The sequence below is a fragment of the Mustela nigripes genome, chromosome 7, assembly GCF_022355385.1.
Source record: "Mustela nigripes isolate SB6536 chromosome 7, MUSNIG.SB6536, whole genome shotgun sequence".
NCBI classification, from domain to species: Eukaryota; Metazoa; Chordata; class Mammalia; order Carnivora; family Mustelidae; genus Mustela; species Mustela nigripes.
This window is the reverse complement of record NC_081563.1, coordinates 130243640-130263308: the sequence shown is the minus strand read 5'-3', so window position 1 is coordinate 130263308 and position 19669 is coordinate 130243640. Positions and strand designations below refer to the sequence as shown.

Below are 19669 nucleotides of genomic sequence, written 5' to 3'. Positions count from 1 at the left end.
GGGCCATTATTATGTTTGTTTTCTTCCCTGTTTCTCACCTATTTTTCTCACCAGTTGTGAGCTCTGAGGAAACAGGTGCCTACCTGACTTGCTCCCTCACCCTCTCCAGCTCCTACTCTGTGTGCAATATATACTGGTTTCAGGAATGAACATTATGCCCTCTTCACACTTAAGAAAATTCAGAGAAGTGGAGTGACTTGTCACATAGTTAGAAGTGTCCCCCAAGGCCATGCCTTTGACTTAAGCTATGCTGCCCAGGTCTGGCATGGCTGTCAGACCGCCAGAGTTGGGTCAGGCATCTCCAGTGAAATTGCCTTCCCCTTTTGGTGGCGAGTAGGACTGTGAGTCTGGTGACATCTCATGGGAGAGTCATCAAACCAGCTCTCGGGCCAGCTCCATACACTCCTACAGCCCGTGATTCATCCCCACTGACATTTTCAAAAAATGTGTAGACACAGTATCAATGGAACTTTTCACTCACAGGCAAAAGTAATGGATTGCTCATTCCCTCAGCCACCACACTGTCTAGAGAACTGCCTCTGGGAGCCGTGGACAGAAGGGGAGCCCTCTGCATCCTCAAAACATTTTTAAGGGTCATCTACACTTCCAAGGCCTTATTCAGATCCTAAGGTGGTTGCCAGGGAGATTTGATCAATCACTTGACAAATATTTACTGAGCACCTACTGTGTTCTAGGCACTGGGATACAGCAGGGAACAACACAGACACAAGTCCTCCCCTTGTAAGTGCTGATACTCATATGGTATCACGGAGGATGACATGTCATGGAGAAAAACAAAGCAAGAAAGGCCAAGAGGATTGTAATTCGAAATTGCATTTTTAATTTTAAATTATTTAAATTAGCTAATTAGAGAGGACCTCCCTGAAAACCGACACGTGGGCAAAGCAGGCATAGCCTGTGCAAAGGCCCTGGGGCACACATCTGGCGTGTTGAGGCACAACAGTGAGGCGGTATGACAGGGGCTGAGTGAGCAGGAGACATGGGGAGAGCAGATGGCAGTCCTCTGGGCAATTTGGGTTTTGCTCTAGTGAGATGGGAGCCAGGGCCTCCTTGGACCTGCTTTAGAGCACAGGTGGGGCAGGACAACACCTGGATGCTGACAGATTCCCTCTGGCTGCTGTGAGTAAGGGGTGGGGCGAGGGGACAGCAGGGACAGCAGGGATGGGATAGTCCCCCAGCCAGTGGAGGCAGTGAGAAATTGGCAGATTCTGGCTGTGTTTTGAAAGAAGAGCCAATAGGATCTGAGGACAGATGGGATGTGGGAAGAAGAGAAAGACGGGGAGCAAGGCGGACGCCCAGGTTTACGACCTCAGCACCTGGAAGGGTGGGACTGCCACTTGCAAAGCTGAGACCGCTGACGGAGGCACCAGTCTGGGAGATCCGTGTAACCAACCAAGCCTCTTTGGGTCCAGAAAGTTCAGGATGATCCCACCACACCAATCCCTCACAAAACCCAAAAATCAGTGCACCATGTGGCAGAGAAAACTGTTCAACGTGGACGTGCAGATGCTGCTGCGGGCATCGGCTGAAGAGCCGAAGGGGCTGCTAACGCCGAGGGAAGGATGAAGCCTGAGCACAAACGCCTCCTGCTGGAGGAAGGTGATGCGCGGAGCCCTCTCTCCCAGGCTCGGGGCCTTGATTGATTGATCGGCTCCCCATCCAGACGTGACAACCACAACCCACAAAGGACGCGCCTTCCGATCGGCAGCCTCTGATGAACACTCAGCTCCCTGGGGAAGGATCTCAGTAAGGAAAGGGACAGGAACAAAAGGGGCAAGGCCCCTGAACACACCACGTGTCTCAAAACCTGACAGTCTTCTTTCCGCAGAAGCCGTCCAAGTGGCAGCTGCCCCAGCGCGCGTCTCTCACTTGGCCCAACGCGTGTGCCTCTCGGGTGACTAACGCGCCCGTTAACGCCTGAAGACAAACAGCTGAAATTGCTCAGATCACCCCCCACCCCCACTCCCAGAGACAGCAGGCTCGGTTCCTGGACAGTTTAAATAAAGCAAGAGGTTCTAGTGCCAGGAGAGGTGAGAACTGCAGCCGCCGTCAACTGTCAGCTAATCCCGGCTGTGGTCCTGAATGGATGGCAGGTGCACCCCGTGGGCCATGGGACCCGAGGCAGAGAAGCCTGGAGAAGACCTGCACCCTTTGTCAGACCCAAGGAGGGCTAACCGGGGGGCCGGTGGGTACAGCCAGTCCCGACAGTGGGGAAAGACGGCCCTTCTGGGAGCCCAAGGATAGAAACTGACAAGGAAAGCAGGGCTCTAATTTGGGGCCAGAAGCGGCTGGAACTGCATTTCTGTAGCATGTCTTCTTTGTCTCTGCCTGCCCAGCATCTGTTGCTACTTCTGCCCACGGAAACTGGATTTTTATTCGGAGAACTCTGTTGGTTATATCTTTTCATTATGTATTTTTTTTTTAATGCTTTCATCTGCTTGAGGGGTGGCCCTGGAGGGGTTTTCTTCCCAAAGTTCACCGATTCCTAGAGACACTAAACAACTCTGGCCGAGGAGGCCCTTTTCCTATGCAGACCGGCCAATCCAGAGACACACCCCCAACCTGCACCTCCATCTGCTCTCATCCTCCAGGCCACTATCCACCTGCCGTAAACCCCAGGCACTGAGCAACTAGGGACAGTCCCCCTGCCCCAGAACCCACTAAAATGATTCAAACTAGCCCGTCCAGGGGCCCCTGGGTGGCTCAGTAGGTAAAGCCTCTGCCTTCAGCTCAGGTCATGATCCCAGGGTCCGGGGATGGAGCCCCGCATGGGGCTCTCTGCTCAGCAGATAGCCTGCTTCTACCTCTCTCGCTGTTGCCTCTCTGCCTACTTGTGCTCTCTGTCTGTAAAATAAATAAACTCTTCAAAAAAAAAAAAAAAACAAACTATCCAGTCCTAAGGCTGCTTATGCTGTCTCCCTGTTCCTTCTTCCAGAAACCACAAGAAAGGTACCTGTTCATGTTCCTCTACCCCTTCACCCCGCCAACCCCAGGGCTCCCCCTTGGGGCTCCCCCATGTGGCTCCCCCATGACACACCCCTCCACTTGGGATCTGTGGGTATAAAAACCGTCACCTGCCATCTCCTGATCTGCTGAGATCTGCTGGTCTCCCCATCCCTGAATCATAATAAAACCCACATTAGAAGAGCCACCTCCCCTTGCTCGCTTCCCCACCCCCAGCCCAGCTCCAGGGGAGCCTAGGGGACCAGACCTGGCCAGTCAGAGTATCCTGTCCCTGCTGGTCACCGTTAAATGCCCAGTGAGAGTCAGTCCTGAGGTTCGAGTTAGAGCAATTGGGAAGGTGGTTGAGACGATGATCTCTTGTGTCTGCTTTGCTCTTCCGCTCAGTTCTCAAGAGGACTTTCCCCAGTGGGCGGCCAGACCCCACTTGGCTGAACAATGATGCCAGTCAGCATGACGGTGTCTTCTCCAGCCGTGCTGAGCTGGGCGTGTGCGGGCATAGACCAGAGTCGGATTAGTTAGCTCCAGGATTTCGCCAACAGCGTTAGGTAACAGCAGGAGGGGCAAGGGTGTGGAGTATGCTAGAAAGGGATCGTAGTGATGGACAATGGAATCTAAAACCGGTTAGAGGGAGTGAAATGATGGGTCAGGGCACAGTGAGAAGGCTGGAAGGTCACGGATTTGTAGGGCCCCATAGTCAAGGCCTGGCTGGAATTGAAGTACTAGAGGAAGTGCGTTGAAAAGCAGAAACAGGATGGATCCAGGCCTGCGAAACCTGATGCTCATATCATTTGGGGATCCTTGTGAAGAAAAAGATTATGAAATTCTAAATACAAAATTAGTAGGATCCCATCCAGGGCCTTGAAGAGGGGTCCGAAGCTTACGCTTTGTTAGCTTCCTGGTGAATCCAACCACTGGTCGGGATAATCCTTGAAATTTGGTTATGGAGGACACATGATTCTTGGTTCTGATCCGGTCTGGATCCAGGTTGGACCAGTAAAGCTTGGACCAGGTTGGTCCAGGTTTGGTTCCAGTAAAGCTTCACCTCTAAGAGGCAGAATTTTGATGACGATGTTTGCTGATTTTATTGTGGCTTCCAGCCCTGTCCGCAAGCTGGAATTCTCAGCCACATCACAGAATCTGGCTTTAAATAATTCCTGCCAGGCCTACGTTAGTTCTGCTTCATTGGCTGCCCCCCAGTTTTATTACTATTTTTGAGGGAAGTAATCACAAAATGGGGGGCCCTCCTGGGACTCTGCTTCCCCAAGTCAAATCTGATCAGGGAATGGAGGAGGAATGGAGATGGTTCAAAATCTACAAGCTTCTTTCCTACCATCAGGGCAGAAATGGTGGAAAAACAAAAACCAACACAGGTCACTCACCACTTTGCAACTCCCAATGAACATATCCTCATGGGCCATGAAGTGCGGATGACATCATAGACACGTTCCTGGCCTCCGGCTGGAGGAATGCACTACCGCCTATGAAGATGATTTGCCCAAAAAAATTAGTCCTAAATCTGATTCAGCCACTAGATCAGAATACTAATATACAAGGAGGATAGAGGAACATTTTAAACTATGCTATGGGGCTATAATTAGCAAAACCCAGACTGTGGGAAACTCTATGGGGCACAGCAGCCAGTGTGTTCAACGAACATACTGCCGGGGTGGGGGAGAAACGGTAGATCGGGCGCCCAGGTGGCTCAGTGGGTTTAGCCTCTGCCTTCGGCTCAGGTCATGATCTCAGGTTCCTGGGATCAAGCCCCACATCCAGGCTCTCTGCTCAGCAGGGAGCCTGCTTCCCCCCTCTCTCTCTGCCTGGCTCTCTGCCTACTTGTGATCTCTCTCTGTCAAATAAATAAATAAAATCTTTTTTTTTTTTTAAAGAAGTCTATAGATTAGAAGATACTGAAGACATATAGCAACCAGTTGGAATATGTAAACATTATTTAAATCTTCATTCAACTTTTTTTAATACTAATATTTATGAGACAATTGGAAATTTGAATATTTATTGGATATCCAATGATATTACTATCCAATTAATATCCAGTCATAATTAGATTTATTATTTTTAAGATACAATAATGGTATTGTGGTTATTGCTTCTTTTTAAGTCCTTATTTTTAAAAATATGAATGAAATAGTTTGGTCAGCAGAATTCAAAGACGATCTCCAATCTCTCATACATGTGAGTATAGGTGAGATCTGTGATACAAGAATTATAGCTCCCACCATATGTCACCTTAGAAGCCGAAGAGATTGTTGCAATTATAAACATGCTTCCTAACCAGCTGAAGTTACCACCAAAAGGGAGGTTACCTTGATTGGGCCCGACCTAATCAGATGAGCTCTTTAACCTATATGTGGAGGTCAGAGACAGAGTAAGTTAGAGAAAGGTGCTCCCGCTGGCCTGGCATCAAGCCAATAGCCATGTCGTGAAGGGTCTGTGGGAGCCACATGGCTGGAATGTCCAGCAGAAAGAAAACAAGTGCCTCAGTACCACAGCTTCAAGGAAATGAATTTCGCCGAGAACCAGTGACCTTCAAAGAGCACTTCAAGCCCCACATGAGCATCCTGACTAAGATCTTGACTTCAGGCTGGTGAGATTCTGACTGGAACAGTCAGGGGACCCCAACCCAGACTCCCAACCCGGGGAAACTAGGAGATCCTAAGTGTGTGTCCTAAGTCTGAAGCTGCCAAGTCCGTGGTGATTTGTCATGTGGCAATAGAAAACCATAGAAGCAACCATGTTTGGGTTCCCTTCGAGCTGTGAAAGGCAAGAGAAGGTGGGTTGCTCGTGAGCTAACTTGTTGGGAGAGAGGAGCATGGGGCTTCATTTTACTATTCTGTCCTCTCTTGTGATTGAAGTGTTCCACCAAAAAGTTAATAAAAGAAGAGGGTATATAGCTCACTAAGCCAAGGATGAAATAAGATCTTTCCCTAGAGATAAATGTCAACATCTAAGAAGACAGACAGACGAAAATGAAGAAGCAATGGGAAATGAAGGGCTAACTTTTTCTTTTTTTTAGAGAGAGAGAGAGTGAGTTGGGGGGAGGGGCAGAAGGAGAGGGAGCGAGAGGATCCTAAGCAGGCTCCACGCTCAGCATGGACCCCAACACAAGGCTCAGTCTCGTGACTTGAGCCAAAATCAAGAGTCAAGTGCTTAACTGACTAAGCTACCCAGGTGCCCCCCATGATCTTAAAGGGAAAGGGACTACAGTCAGGTCTACCATATCCTACAGGGCTATCTGAAGAGAGGAAAAGCTCTGATTACTACTAGGAACCAAAGAAGCCTACCAGAGGTAGTAAGGCCTGATCTGGACAGCCTAGAGCAGCCATCGGATATGGAGATAAGATATGGGAAACCTTTAAAGCTGCAAAGAGAGAGACTCCAAATTAAGAATGAGGAGGGACTCACCGCTTGAAGGGAGGAACAGCTAGACCAAGTGGTTCATATTCGAAAAGAAAACATCCTAGTAAAACAATCAAAATTTTTATTGGGTGAGTTTCAAGGTAACAGGGATTTAGGTGAGGACCCAGGACTTGCCTGTGTCCAAAGGAAAAACAGGCTTGAAAATCTTATTCAGTCGCCTGGATGGCTCAGTCAGTTAGCTGTCCCGCTCTTGATTTCGGCTCAGGCTGTGATCTCGGGGTCACGGGATCGAGCTCCCAGTTGGGCCTTTTGCTCAGTGGGGAGTTTTCTGGAGGTTCTCTCTCTCCCTTTCCCTCTGCCCTTCCCCACCAATGAATGACTAAATCTTAAAAAGGAAAAAAAAACAGGGGGGGGGGATGACTTCAGCTAGGATGAGACACACTAAAGAGGAATCAGAGACCAAGCTAAGACTGGTACAGAAGTCAGTCTGAAAGGAGAAGGTGTCCCAGGGAAGAGAGCTCACGTCCAGGAAGAAAAGGGGACAAGACTTGTTTAACTGTGGATGCCCTGGGCAGACCTAGAATTAACGTCGTAAGTCTCCCTCTGGGAAATCCCACAAAGAATGAAGAAACCCCAGCAGAAGAATATGGAAGAAAAACAAATGACAGGGCCAGAAAGCAGAGGGAAAGCAAAGAAAACCAATCCATGGGTTTAACCCACAGTGCTCACTTTGCCGGCGGCAGAAAGGGAAAAGGCGGGGGCTTGAGAGACCAGTTAACGGAGGGGCTGGGAGGGGGTGGCCAACCGTGACCCGCAGGCCAAATCCAGTTCTTACCTGGCCTGCAACCCACAATGCGTTTTACATTTTTTTTTTAATGGTTGAAAATATAAATCAAAAGGAAAATAATATTTCATGTCACATAAAATTATATGAAGTTCAGATCCCAAGGTCCATGGCTAAAGTTTTATTTCAACCCAGCTACATGCATTCATTTACATACTGTTGCTGGCTGCCTTTTTTTTTTTTTTTTAAGATTTTTTTGTTTATTCATTTGACAGAGAGAAAGAGCACAAGCAGGCAGAGCAGCAGGCAGAGGGAGAGGGAGAAGCAGGCTCCCCACCGAGCAGAGGGCCCAAGGCAAGGGTTGATCCCAGGACCCTGAGACCAGGGCCTGAGCCCAAGGCAGACACTTTAACAACTGAGCCACCCAGGCGCCCTGTTTCTGGCTGCTCTGGTGTTACAGCTGCAGAGGGGCTTACTTGGGACAAAGGTCGTTTGGCCTGCAAAGCCAAAAATGCTTAATGTCTGATACTTTACCAAAAATGTTTGCTGATCCCTGAGTTAAACCATTAAAACTCTAAATGATCCTTTCCTTTAGGATGAGACCAGGAGGAGAAATGCAAACCGGGAGAAGGAGTTCTTAGACTAACTGGGTCCATAGATTTCTAGACACACCTAAGGTATACCTGAACTTGGAATGGGAAGAAAAAAACAATCTTTATTCTCATTAACCATTAATCAACACGCTATGTTTCAGGACCAGCAGATTAGCAGTACAAACAGACCAATAGAAATCATGGATATTTTTATAATGCATTACAGTTGTTGCAAGTATTTCAAAATACTGCTTCTGCTCAGAGGTAGGGTGATTGACCTTGCCATCAGGTCGTTATTCAATGCATCAGTAACACAAGAACACAAGAAGCACAAATATTCCACCTCACAAGTTTGTTTCTATAAAAATTTAACTGTGTTTCACTGTAAGCCATTCAGAGACTTACAAGGGAAGCCAATTGGATATTCTGAGAAGAGATTCATGGGCAGCCCTAACTGCCAAAGGCACCAGGACACTCTCCCCCAAATTAAAAAGCCCCATCAGCAGAATGTAGACCACCTCTGCAGGGGGGGGGGGGGAAGCAGCAGACTAGAATATTCTGTTGTGAACAAAAAGCCAGACCTTGACATAGATTCTCACCAAAAACCCATTCCTGCTTCCCATAAGGGCACTGGAAACACAAGGCTCAAAGGAGAAGCAAACAAAGAGGCTTTAGACCAGCTCCGACCGTGTGGATTCAAATCCTGTCTTTAACGTTACCTTCTAGTTGCATAGTCTTGGACCCAGTTATCTAACTGCTCCCTATTGTAGTTTCCTCCCCAGTAAAACTGGAGTCATAACAGAATCTGCCTAATGAGTTCTCATGAAAATCGGATAAGTAAATAAGTGTAAGGCACTTAGGCCTGTGCTGGACACAGTGACCTGAACCAAATCATTATTTGCTGTAAATGATTATCCTAAGTAGGAAGGAAAAGACCTCAAATAAGATCCTCATATCTTAAAACTTGGCAAAAAAAAAAAAAAAAAAAGTTAGAAACATCTTAAGGGCTACTCTCAGAGGAAGGAATCACATGAGCTAATGGATCTTCCTTCAGATAAGATAAACGGCTAGTGCCAAGAGTAACTTCTCGGTGGGAGATTCCTCCCCATCAAGGGATTGGTAGATTACGGCCCATCACCTAGTTTTGTAAATAAAGTTTTATTGCAACACAGTCTTACCCTTTGGCTGAATACTGTCTGTAGCTACTTTTATTCGCACTGCAATGGCCAAGCTGAGCCTCTGCAAAGGAGACCACATATCTTGCAAAGCCAAAAATGTTGACTTTCTGGCCCTTTACAGAACAAGCTTTCTGATTCTCTTTCCAACTGGATTTATGTTTACTAGCTGTGGGTGTGTGGAAATTCAGCCTGCCTGCATTGCATCCTGAGAAAGCTGGTGTTTTTTGCCCTTGCCATTAGCAATAATAATGTAGGCCTGGGTGAGGCCAACAGGTGGGCTGTGGCACGATCATTTTGCTTGAAGAGGTGCTGGTTTCACTTTCCCTCTTTCAGACCTTGAAACAAGGGCCCCGGGAGACTATTTCTACCTCTGAGATCCTTCGGGAACTACACCTGTTCAGGAGGAAACAGCCCAGACCTCGGGTCCTGAAGCATCCCCCACTCTACCTGCCATAGTAATGTGACCCCCCATGGCTGAGACTGAGCCAAGGAAGAAACTAGGGAACATGAATTTGGAACCTAATTGCCTTGGTCTTACAACTTATAAGGCAAGTGGGTTGGAGCTCAGTCCTTAATTCCTTTGGACTTCAATTTATTTGCACTTTGAGTTACAAGGAATCTATGGACATTTCATTCATCCCAGGGAATATAATAAAGACTTTATCTTCAAATGTGGGGGAGCATACTGCTGGCTTGTATTCTGGGAGTATATATAATCTCATTACTGAACCCTCAATGAGCTACACTGGATAACAAAGCTGGACATAATTTGAGATAGGAAAATAAATAGGGAATTCATTTTCAGTGAGGACTGCTGAGTAGGCTTTGTGTGGTTTTCAAGTAAAGACCATGCTTTTCCCAGTCCACTGCTGACCCAGCCAGTCCAGGAGGATCCTCTAGGAGCACTAACTGATATTGGGGTTCAAGAAGGCAGGACTGGTCAGAGAAACTATTATCCCTCCCATGCAGACAGCCCAACCCTGGTTGCCCACAGACTTGATAGTTACTTTTAATGGGTCAACAGAACCAAAAGCAGGAAAATGTAGGAGGACAATGATTCCCCATGCTTCCTGCTTCCTTGGTTCAGGGGGCTCAAACTTGGCTACAGGTGGAAACCTCTGGGATCACAGGGTTGCCAGATTTAGCAAATAAAAATACAAGACACCTACTTAACTTTGCATTTCAATGAACAACACATGCATTTGTATTCTAAGTCTGTCACATGCAATCTTTGGGATATACCTGAACTAAAAAAATGTTGTGTGTTGGGGTACCTGGGTGGCTCAGTCGGCGAAGCATCTGCCCTCAGCTCAGCTCATGATCCTGGGGTCCTGGGATGGAGCCCCATGTCAGGAGCCTGCTTGTCCTTCTCCCTCTGATGCTCTCCTGGCTTATGTGCTCTCTCTGTGCCAAAAAAAAAAAAAAAAAATGTATGTGTTGCTTATCTGAAAGTTAACTGGGCATCCTGTAGTTTTTCTGACAACCCTGGGAAGGGAGCATTAAAAAAAAAAAAAATCAATGCCTGCCCCCCTTAAATTCTGGCTTCACTGGGCTCGAATGCTGCCCCAGCAACAGGGCTTTTCAAGGGTCTCCAGGTATTTGTACTCCACCACGGTGGAGAACACTGCGCACAGAGATTTCAGTCTGTCTTCCCTTGATCTTCACTTACCCTCTCACGCCCTTGGTGCCAGGGAGGGGGAAGGACTGACCCAGCTGGTGAGAGGCAGAGGGGCAGGGGGGCAGAATACTGGCATATATGCCTTGGCCCCTTCCTATCTCCTCCTTCTGAGATTGGTGTGGTGGAGGAGGGGAGGGTGCTCTGGTGACAGCAGAGCAGATTTGTCCCTTGGAGGGGAAGATGCTGTTGGCAAGATAAGGGCATGGCCAGAACAGCAGATTAGCAAGTGTGGTCACACCTTAGCATGGTCCTCAAGAAGCTTTTTGAGTTATAAAGATGGAAATGTCACTTTTGTCTACCTAAATCCCATCTCTTTTTCTTGTTTGGATTTGAACCTCCGTAGGGATGAAAATGATGCTAGGAATTCACACACACACACACACACACACACACCCTTACCACCTCAGCTGCTGCCATCTCCTCTCCTCTGGAGCTTGGCTAACTCAAACCCATTCTTTGTGTCTCAATTTAAAGGGTCTTTCTCCCAAGAAGCCTTCCCCAGATTACAGCAGGTCCCTAGGCTATATGTATTCATAGAACCATCTGAGTTTGGGCTTCTGTTTTGTTTTTGCTTTTGTTTTCCTGGTACATATTAAAACTGCTATTGACTGAAGCAGGATTTCTCAACCTTGACACGACCGAAATTTGGGGTCAGATAAATTTTTGCTGTGAGTCTGTCCTGAGCCGGATAGGATGTTAAGAAGCAGCCGTGACCTCTATTCCCTGGGTGCCAGTCCCCAGCTGTGATGTCACCAAAGAGCCCATACGCAGTCATTGTGCTCCAGGCCAGCCGCAGGTGCGGTCACACGGTCCCACCCAGTCTTAGGCTCTGCCGTCTCTGTCAGGAAAGTCTCAGCCGTGTTTGAATAAGGGCCCCGTAAATTATGTGGCTGGTTCTAGTTATGTGCCTACGGTTTTGTTTGTTTGTTTGTTTTTTGGGAGGTTTCTGTTTTGTTTTGTTTTTTTAGTGCTTCTCTCCCACCACAACATGAGCTTTGGGAGTGAAAAGTATGTCTGCCTTATTTATTGCTGTTACCTCAGTGCTGACACAGAGAAAGTGCTAAAAAAAAAATTTTTTTTTTTTAAAGAAGACAAGGAGCAAGACAGAAACTGAATGGAGGCCCTGCCGCCTCTCCTGGCTGAGGAACAGAAGGGAAATATAACCTCAGCCAACCCGCTTAAGTTGCTCTATTCAATAGCCTTCCCTCCCAAGGCTGCCGGAACATTCTTCCAAACTCCTCATGCGTGTCGAGCAGCAAGTGTACTCTGTGTGGTCTGTAGGTCTTTCGCGTGGCCCTCCATATGTCCTGTCAGCCGGACTGAGCAGTCAATCCCCGATGGAAGAAGACAGGGCAGAGGCGAGAGTCCTGGTGCTGAATTTCTAAATTCTGCTCATCCAAAGCAGGCTTTCACTTCACATTAATTCTGGCCAGTTTAGTTTGTGCCCCCCCCCCACATCCAAAAATCTGGGGCCCCAAGGTTGCAATTCTTAGAGTCAGATGAGCTAAAGACAGCAGGGCCTGGCTGGGCGAGCATGGCTAGCTCCAGGAAAGGGCTGTTGATAGCAAGTCTGCTTAAAAGGGAGACCCACATTCCGGAGTCAATAGTGGAGGGGAAGAAATATGACTGGGGCTTTATCTTGAAAAATGAAAGCAAAATTTATTTTAAAAAATAAATCTATTTATATTCATAGCGGCTTTCTGCCTTACCGTCCCCAGACTGGAAATAACCCGATGAAGGATTAAATGAGCCGCTGTTCCATGGGTGCGGTGGAGCCCACTCAGCAATGAAACAGCTTGGATGGAGTTTCCATCAGTTTCCTAGGATGGATGTAACCAGTTATCATGAATTGAGTGGGTTTTTGAAGATCTGTTCATTTATTTGTTGGAGAGAGGGAGAGAGACAGAGATAGTGAGAGACGGCAGGAGCAGAGAGGGAGAAGCAGGCTCCCTGCTGATCCGGGAGCCCGATGCTGGACTTGATCCAGACACTCCGGGATCATGACCTGAGCAGAAGGCAGTCGCTTAACCAACTGAGCCACCCGGGCGCCCAATGTCAGTGGTTTTAAAAACAGATTTTATCCTTGTAGCTCTGGAGGCCCAAAATGCATTGCAAGGTGTGGGCAGGGCAGGTTCCCACCGGAGGCTCTGACGGAGAACCTGTTCCAGGCCTGTGTCCCAGCTTCTGGTGGCTGCCAGAGACTCAGTGTTCTTTGTCCTGTGGCGGGATGATGCCAGTCTCTAGCTCCCCTCCACATGGACCGCCCCTCCCTGTGCCTCTGTGTCTCACATCTCCCTCCCTCTGCTCTTCTAAGGACACAGTCAAAGGACTTAGGTCCCAACATCTATCTGGCATAATTTCATCCCAGGATCCTTAAGTTAGTGCCATCTGGCAAGACTCCATTTCCATATACAAGATCACATTCACAGATTCTGAAGTACATAGTAAGCTCTTGATTATTTGTAAAATGTATTTGTACAAAGATACAGATATCAAGATATTCTTGGAAGCACTATTACTAATAGCAGAAAGACTATAAATATCCTGAAATAGGGTGCCTGGGTGGCTCAGTGGGTTAAGCCTCTGCTTTCAGTTCGGGTCGTGATCTCAGGGTCCTGGGATCGAGCCCCACATCAAGCTCCCTGCTCAGCAAAGCAGGCTTTCACTTCACTTCACCCACTCTCTCTCTCTCTCTCTCTCTGCCTCTCTCTGCCTACTTGTGAATTCTGTCAAATAAATAATCAAAATCTTAAAAAAAAAAAATCCTGAACGTCCTTCAGTGGGGGAACTGGTTAAAGAAATTCCAGGGCACATATATGATGGTGTTCTAAGTGTTGGATAAACAGCATGAGGCTGGTCTATGTCAGAAGAGAACAAAGTGGCCAACATATAAATACCTTTTTAAAAAAACAAAGTACAGGGGCCCCTGGGTTGCTCAGTTGGTTGAGCATCTGATTCTTGATTTTGGCTCAGGTCTTGATCTCGTGTTGTCAGATTGAGCCCTGTGTTGGGCTCTGTGCTGGACATGGAGCCTGCCTGAGATTCTCTCTCTCCCTCTCCTTCTGCCTCTTCCCTTCCCAGGTGTGCTCACTCTCTCTCTAAAGAAAAAAATAAACAAAAAACAAAGTATACAGGGGGCCCTGGGTGGCTCAGTCCATTAAGTATCTGCCTTCTGCTCAGATCATGATCTTAGGATCCTGGGATCCAGCCCCGTGTTGGGCTCCCTGCTCAGAAGGGAGCCTGCTTCTCCCTCTCATGCTCTCTCTGTCTCTGTCTCTCAAATAAATAAATAAAATCTTTTAAAAAAAAAACATAGAAACAGTGTAACTACCCTTTGTATTTAAAAAGTATAGGCACAAAAAGGTGTTTTGTAGGAACACACCAAGGCTGCTTACAGAGATGGTCTCTGGGGGAAGGAACTGAGAATACTTAGGAGTGGGAAGGAAGACACAGTCTATGTGTACAGCTGACCATTGAGCAACATGGGTTTGAACTGTGTGGGTCCACTTACACGCAGATTTTCTGCAATGATTAAAAGCCAGAATCAGTACCACTACATCGAATTTCACAGTAAATGATATCCTGTTTATCACCCCAATTCTGGGCTGGTTTCATTAGCTTTTCTCTCACATCCTGAGTGCCTCAGAGATTATAGTACATGGAAAGCATGAATTAACCCATTTTGTTTGCAAAACACTTAACCACCCCTGCAACATTGCTTTCCTAATATTCCATACTGACTCCAGGATTATCCTGAATCTGAAGGCGGGTGCATGATTTCAAATGATGAGATTTTATTCTTAACCCGGATAGGGCTACCTCATGTTACATATGGAATCCTAAGATACAACCTATAAAAGCAAAGAAAATTTCCCCTGGGTAGAGCAAACGGGGCTGCGTACCTGAATTCAGGCTCTGAGGGGCCCCTCTGCTGCTGTGAGAGGGAGCAGCTAATTAAAAATAAACACTCTTGGAAAAAAAAATTGCTCCTCTCCCACAGGAACAGTCTCAGGAGACTTCCTGCCCTTTTTTGACCCCCTTCCTTGGTAACACTTCTATTTACCAGCTGTGGCTCACGTTGAGAACTTATTTCTCAATTTCCTTGACCAAAGTGACTCATTATTAACTGGACATTACCTAGGTAACACATTGGTGTCAGAGGGCTCCCAGGGATTTCAATCTGGGTTTCCTTCCCTAGAGAGAAGCCTGCAAGCCAAGTGAGTCGGAGCACATTTCTTCTGCGTCTGAAACCCAAGCTCTTTCCAACCTGATGCTTAGGGCATGGATTGTTTTTCAAAAGTGAAACCGTGTAAAACAAGTACAAAGTTCCCACTGGGAGTCAGTATAGCGTATTGCTTAGAACACAGGCTCTCTGAACCCCCATCTGGGTTCAAGTTCCTAATCACATAGTAAGTACCCAGTAAATGTTAGCTATTATTTTACTTGGAATAAAAACCAAACTTCTGGTCTACAACCTATTCTTGATGTGTTCCCAATCTTCATAAACCTCACCTTGCTCCACTTGCCTCAACTGTCCACAACCCACTTGCCTCTTCAGTTTCTCGAACTTATAAACTTATAAGTTTATTTGCCTCAGGGTCTTTCCACTTGCTTTCCTCCCAATCAGGGAGGTTCTCCCAAATCGAGTTGGCTCCTTATCACCCATTAGGTTCTGGGTTTCACATCAACCCTTCAGCAAGGAGCTTTCCTCTAATTAATCTATCCAAAATAGATCTCCACCCCAATATATGTTTCTTTTTTTTTTATGAAAAAAAAAAAAAACACTGATTTGTTGATTTGTCTCCTTTCATTTTCATGTAAAGTCTGAAATAGAAAATCTCTTCTTCATCTTTATCCCAGAGTTAAGAATAGTAACTCGTGCACTTGATGTTTGCTAAATAAAAAGGAAAAAGTATTGAGTTAAAAATCCCATCTGAGGGGTGCCTGGGTGGCTCAGTGGGTTAGGCCGCTGCCTTCGGCTCAGGTCATGATCTCAGGGTCCTGGGATCGAGTCCCGCATCGGGCTCTCTGCTCAGCAGGGAGCCTGCTTCCCTCTCTCTCTCTCTCTGCCTGCCTCTCCATCTACTTGTGATTTCTCTCTGTCAAATAAATAAAATCTTTAAAAAAAAAAAATCCCATCTGAATGTAGAAAAACTGGTCACCATCCCCAGAGAGAACAAAGTTCCAAAGAATAAAAGAATCTGGATCCTGTTGTAACAGATACTGGTCACGTTAACAGCCCAACTTTTGAAAAAAATCTTTCACTAGTTTGAGAAAAAGCCAGATTGGGTTCTGTCTCCCGACTGTAGATGGCAAGACTCTTGTAGCGAGGATGGAGGGACTGAGACTAGGCTCTCCCTACCAGACACACCTCAGAAGGCAGATTCAGAAGAGCAATCGATGTAAAGCAATTCTGATTTCTGTCCCCTGAGCCGTGACTGACGTGCTGGGCTTCCTGGGAGAACAGTGAGGCTATGCTAGCAGTTTCCTTGAGGGCTAGATGGGGCAGCATAGCATAGAAAGTTTTCTGAGGTCAGTTCTGTGCGTGGTTTGGGGAATCACTCTTGGAATTACAGGAATTACAGCTTTAAGGCTGTCTCCAAATTTCTTGGAAGCACCTCATCTCACTTTAATAAGCCCCTTTCCCACTTAAGCGGTCAGAGTCATCTTCTGTTGCCTGTCCTACTGAGAACCAAGTTTGCAGGAACTACCAACTGTTCAACTTTAGGATACCAGTCCTTAGAATAGGAAATAGCTCCCTTATCTGTCCACTTTATTTCTTGGTATGAATCCGGAGCAGTTTTTGTCCTGGAAGTAAGACGGTAAGCCACAGGCCAGCCATCTTTACTCACTGGTCTCGATCATTTAGTTCCACAACTCCTTGGGAAAAACAGTCACAAGAAACCTGCTCCGTCTTTACAACAAAGGTTGAGGCGTGCCCATTCAAAACATGGGTTACAGTGTTTCACAGTTAGGTGAGGACTATCCTAATTTTGAATTTGATTGTTAAATAATACCACTCTTTTATGATAAAAAAAAAAAAAAAAAGGGAGTCTCTATCAGAGGTTACAAACCGAGGAAATCTGACCTGCAAGGGTTTTGTGTAGTCCACAAGCCGCTGAACTTAAAAAAATTGTAGCCAAGATACAAAGATTTCACATTTACATCTGTGATTTCTGAGAATTATAGATCTGGACGCAACAATCAGCTGGATTGGGCAGAGGCCCTCTTGGGGGTAGGCATTCTTCAACTTGCCCCGATTATCGACCAAATCTTTGCTTTTCGTTTTGTATAGAAGTTATGCAAACCTGCCATTTCATGAAAACGTTGTCTAATCCATAAACATAAAAACACCTACATTTTGTACTACTCAAAAATATGGGAGTAAAATAGATTAAATCAAAATAGAAGAGGCAAACTGAAGGGGAGAAATGGGGAGTGGTTTGGTGGGTGTCAAGTTTCAGCCATGCAGGACACGGGATTCTGGAATCTGTTGTACACCATGTGCATGTGGTTGACAATACTATATTGGACACTTGGTAATTACTGAGAGGGGAAATTGTGTGTCTGTGTGTGTGTGTTGCCACCAAAGAGAATCAATGTCACCCACTGCATTAACCAAAGAGAAAAAAGCAGCACATGATAATGCAAAAGCATTCATCAAATGAATTCAACGAAAACTTAGCAAATTATAAAAGGAAGGAAATTTTCTTTAATCTGATAAAAGGTAATAGCTACTGTAAAGCAACAACAAGTCATATTGGTCAAATAGTCAGTTTTTCACCTGAGATTGTGAAGGAAATAACAATGCTCACTATGCCACTTTAATTCAATGCTGTATTTGGTATACTTGGCCAGTAGAGCAAGGAAAAAAAAATAATAATAACACATTGGGTAAGGAATAAAGGGCAGGAGAGGGCAGAAGTTTGGGACCTGGGCTTGAAGATTCCAAAGCAAGCCAAACCACAGTACACAGTGTGTACAAAACTGCAATTTTTTAAAATCAGCAATTTATAAGAGAAACTGACAGACTACAAAGGTGGTTTCCTTTATTTTACTAAATATCTCACTTTGATATTAATTCAAATATTCAACAGAATGACCCTTTCCCAGATAATTAAAATAATTTATATTTTAAACATTTCTGTGGAACATATTCTATCATTTGAAATTGAAGACCCAAACAATGTCTTGGCAAACAATAAATTGACCTCAAGTATATCATCTGTGATCAATTCAGGGAGACTAAGTTTACTACAGCTTTCCAAGCATTAAAATAGACAATTTAAAGTATTTTTTGATTGGGGGAGGTGGGAAAAAAGCAGAACAGAGAAATGATCAGTCAAAACACAGAATCCTGTCACTTAACACTGTAATTCACATGTTCAAGGCATCTTCCAAGTGCTGGAAACACAAGACAGTTCTCAGAAACAGTATTACAACCCATTAATAAGAAAAGCATCCAATGCATTACAACAAAAAAGCCCCTTACAAAAAGGGGTCCAATGTAGTCAGTTTTGGGACAATCCCAGTCTCTCCCATACATTCCTGGAAAAACCGCAAATAAATGTATCTTTTGGGTACTATGGCAGTCCACATCTGCCTCAGGTCAGGATCTCCCATCCACCTCAGTACTGCGGAAATGTTCCATCGATTTTGGCAGCCCAGGCCATGAGGCCCCCTACAACATCCTGAATGGTTGAAGATTCTAACTCCTGAACCGCTGTCAAGGACTGCAGGACCTTCACGGCTTTCTGGGAGTCATTGCCCAGTTTGCAAATCACATAAACTGGGAAAGCCGCCCCTTCCTGTGTGCCCTGCTTCCCTTCCCGGATTGCTTCTCCTAGGAGTTCTAAGCTCTCGGCATCCCTCCGTTCCAAATGTTTCAAAGGGATGTGTAAGGCATGAGGCAAACGACAGATGTCCACCTCCACTTGAGGCCTGACGTCCAGCAACAGGTGGGGGGAGCCTGAATCCAGAAGGCGCTTATAGTCGGTGACCGAAACTCGCTCCTCTGGGCTCAGCAAGTGCAGAGAGCGGCACTTCTCAGTGGCTGAGGAGCCACAGAAGGCTTCGTAGTCCTCCAGGTCTGTCACAGTGGGCCGCTCGCCGCAAGCTGCACAATCAGGCCTGCGGCTCCGAAGCCGAATACAACGAAACTGTCCTCGGAGGGCATCAAAGATCAACAAGCTGCGACTGTAAGACGGACCCAGACCTGCTACGATCTTCAACACTTCCAACGCCTGCAAACAGCCCAGGACCCCGGTTACGACACCGAGCACCCCGCCATCCGCGCAGCTGGTCACCGTCTCCGCTGGAGGTGGTTGGGGGAATATGCAGCGATAGCAAGGCCCGCCGTCATAGTGGTACACTGTGATTTGGCCTTCAAAGCGCAGGGCGCTGGCCGACACGAGAGGTCGGCCGGCTAGCACACACGCGTCATTAACCAGGTAGCGAGTGGGCACGTTGTCAGAGCAGTCGGCCACCACGTCATAGCGGCGGATTAAGTCCAGCGCGGTGGCTGCCGTAAGCGCCTGAGCGTAGGGCACGCACTCCACCGCAGAATTGAGGCGGCGCAGCGAGGCGGCGGCCGAGAAGACCTTGGCTTGCCCGGCCAAGGCCTCGCCATGCAGCACCTGGCGGGCCAAATTGCTCGCTTCCACTACGTCGTAGTCCACAAGGCCAAGGCGGCCCACGCCGGCCGCCGCCAGGTACTGCGCCAGCGGGCAGCCGAGCCCACCGCAGCCCACGATGAGCACGGACGCGGTGGCCAAGCGCAGCTGTCCGTGCACGCCCAGCTCAGGCAGCACTAGCTGCCGGCTATAACGCAAAATCTCATCCCGAGACAGGGCGGCCTTCGGCGGCAGGGGCGACACCGGAACCAGCCGCTCTGGTTCCTGCTCCGCCAAAAGAGCCGCCGCCAGCCTCTGCTTCAGAGAACTCAGCTCTTCCTCCCGCCGGGCAACTTCAGCCTGCAAGGCGAGCACCTCCTCGCTGGACCCCATCGCGCCACTCTCGGAAGTTGTCTTAAAAGGCGTTTCCTTTTCCGGCTTAGCGTCCCCTAGCGACTGGAAGA

General features: G+C 47.1%; 1 protein-coding gene across 1 annotated transcript; it reads right to left on the bottom strand.

Moving 5' to 3' along the window:
- Positions 1 to 17620: 17620 nt before the first annotated feature.
- Positions 17621 to 19632, bottom strand: MOCS3 (molybdenum cofactor synthesis 3). The gene has a single exon (XM_059408008.1). It carries the CDS (start codon positions 19596 to 19598, stop codon positions 18222 to 18224), a length of 1377 nt encoding a protein of 458 aa, XP_059263991.1. The 5' UTR covers positions 19599 to 19632; the 3' UTR covers positions 17621 to 18221.
- Between the last annotated feature and the right edge of the window lie 37 nt (positions 19633 to 19669).

Excerpts from the sequence above, each read along its gene's own strand:
- MOCS3 (XM_059408008.1), bottom strand. The coding sequence starts at position 19,598 with ATGGGGTCCAGCGAGGAGGTGCTCGCCTTGCAGGCTGAAGTTGCCCGG.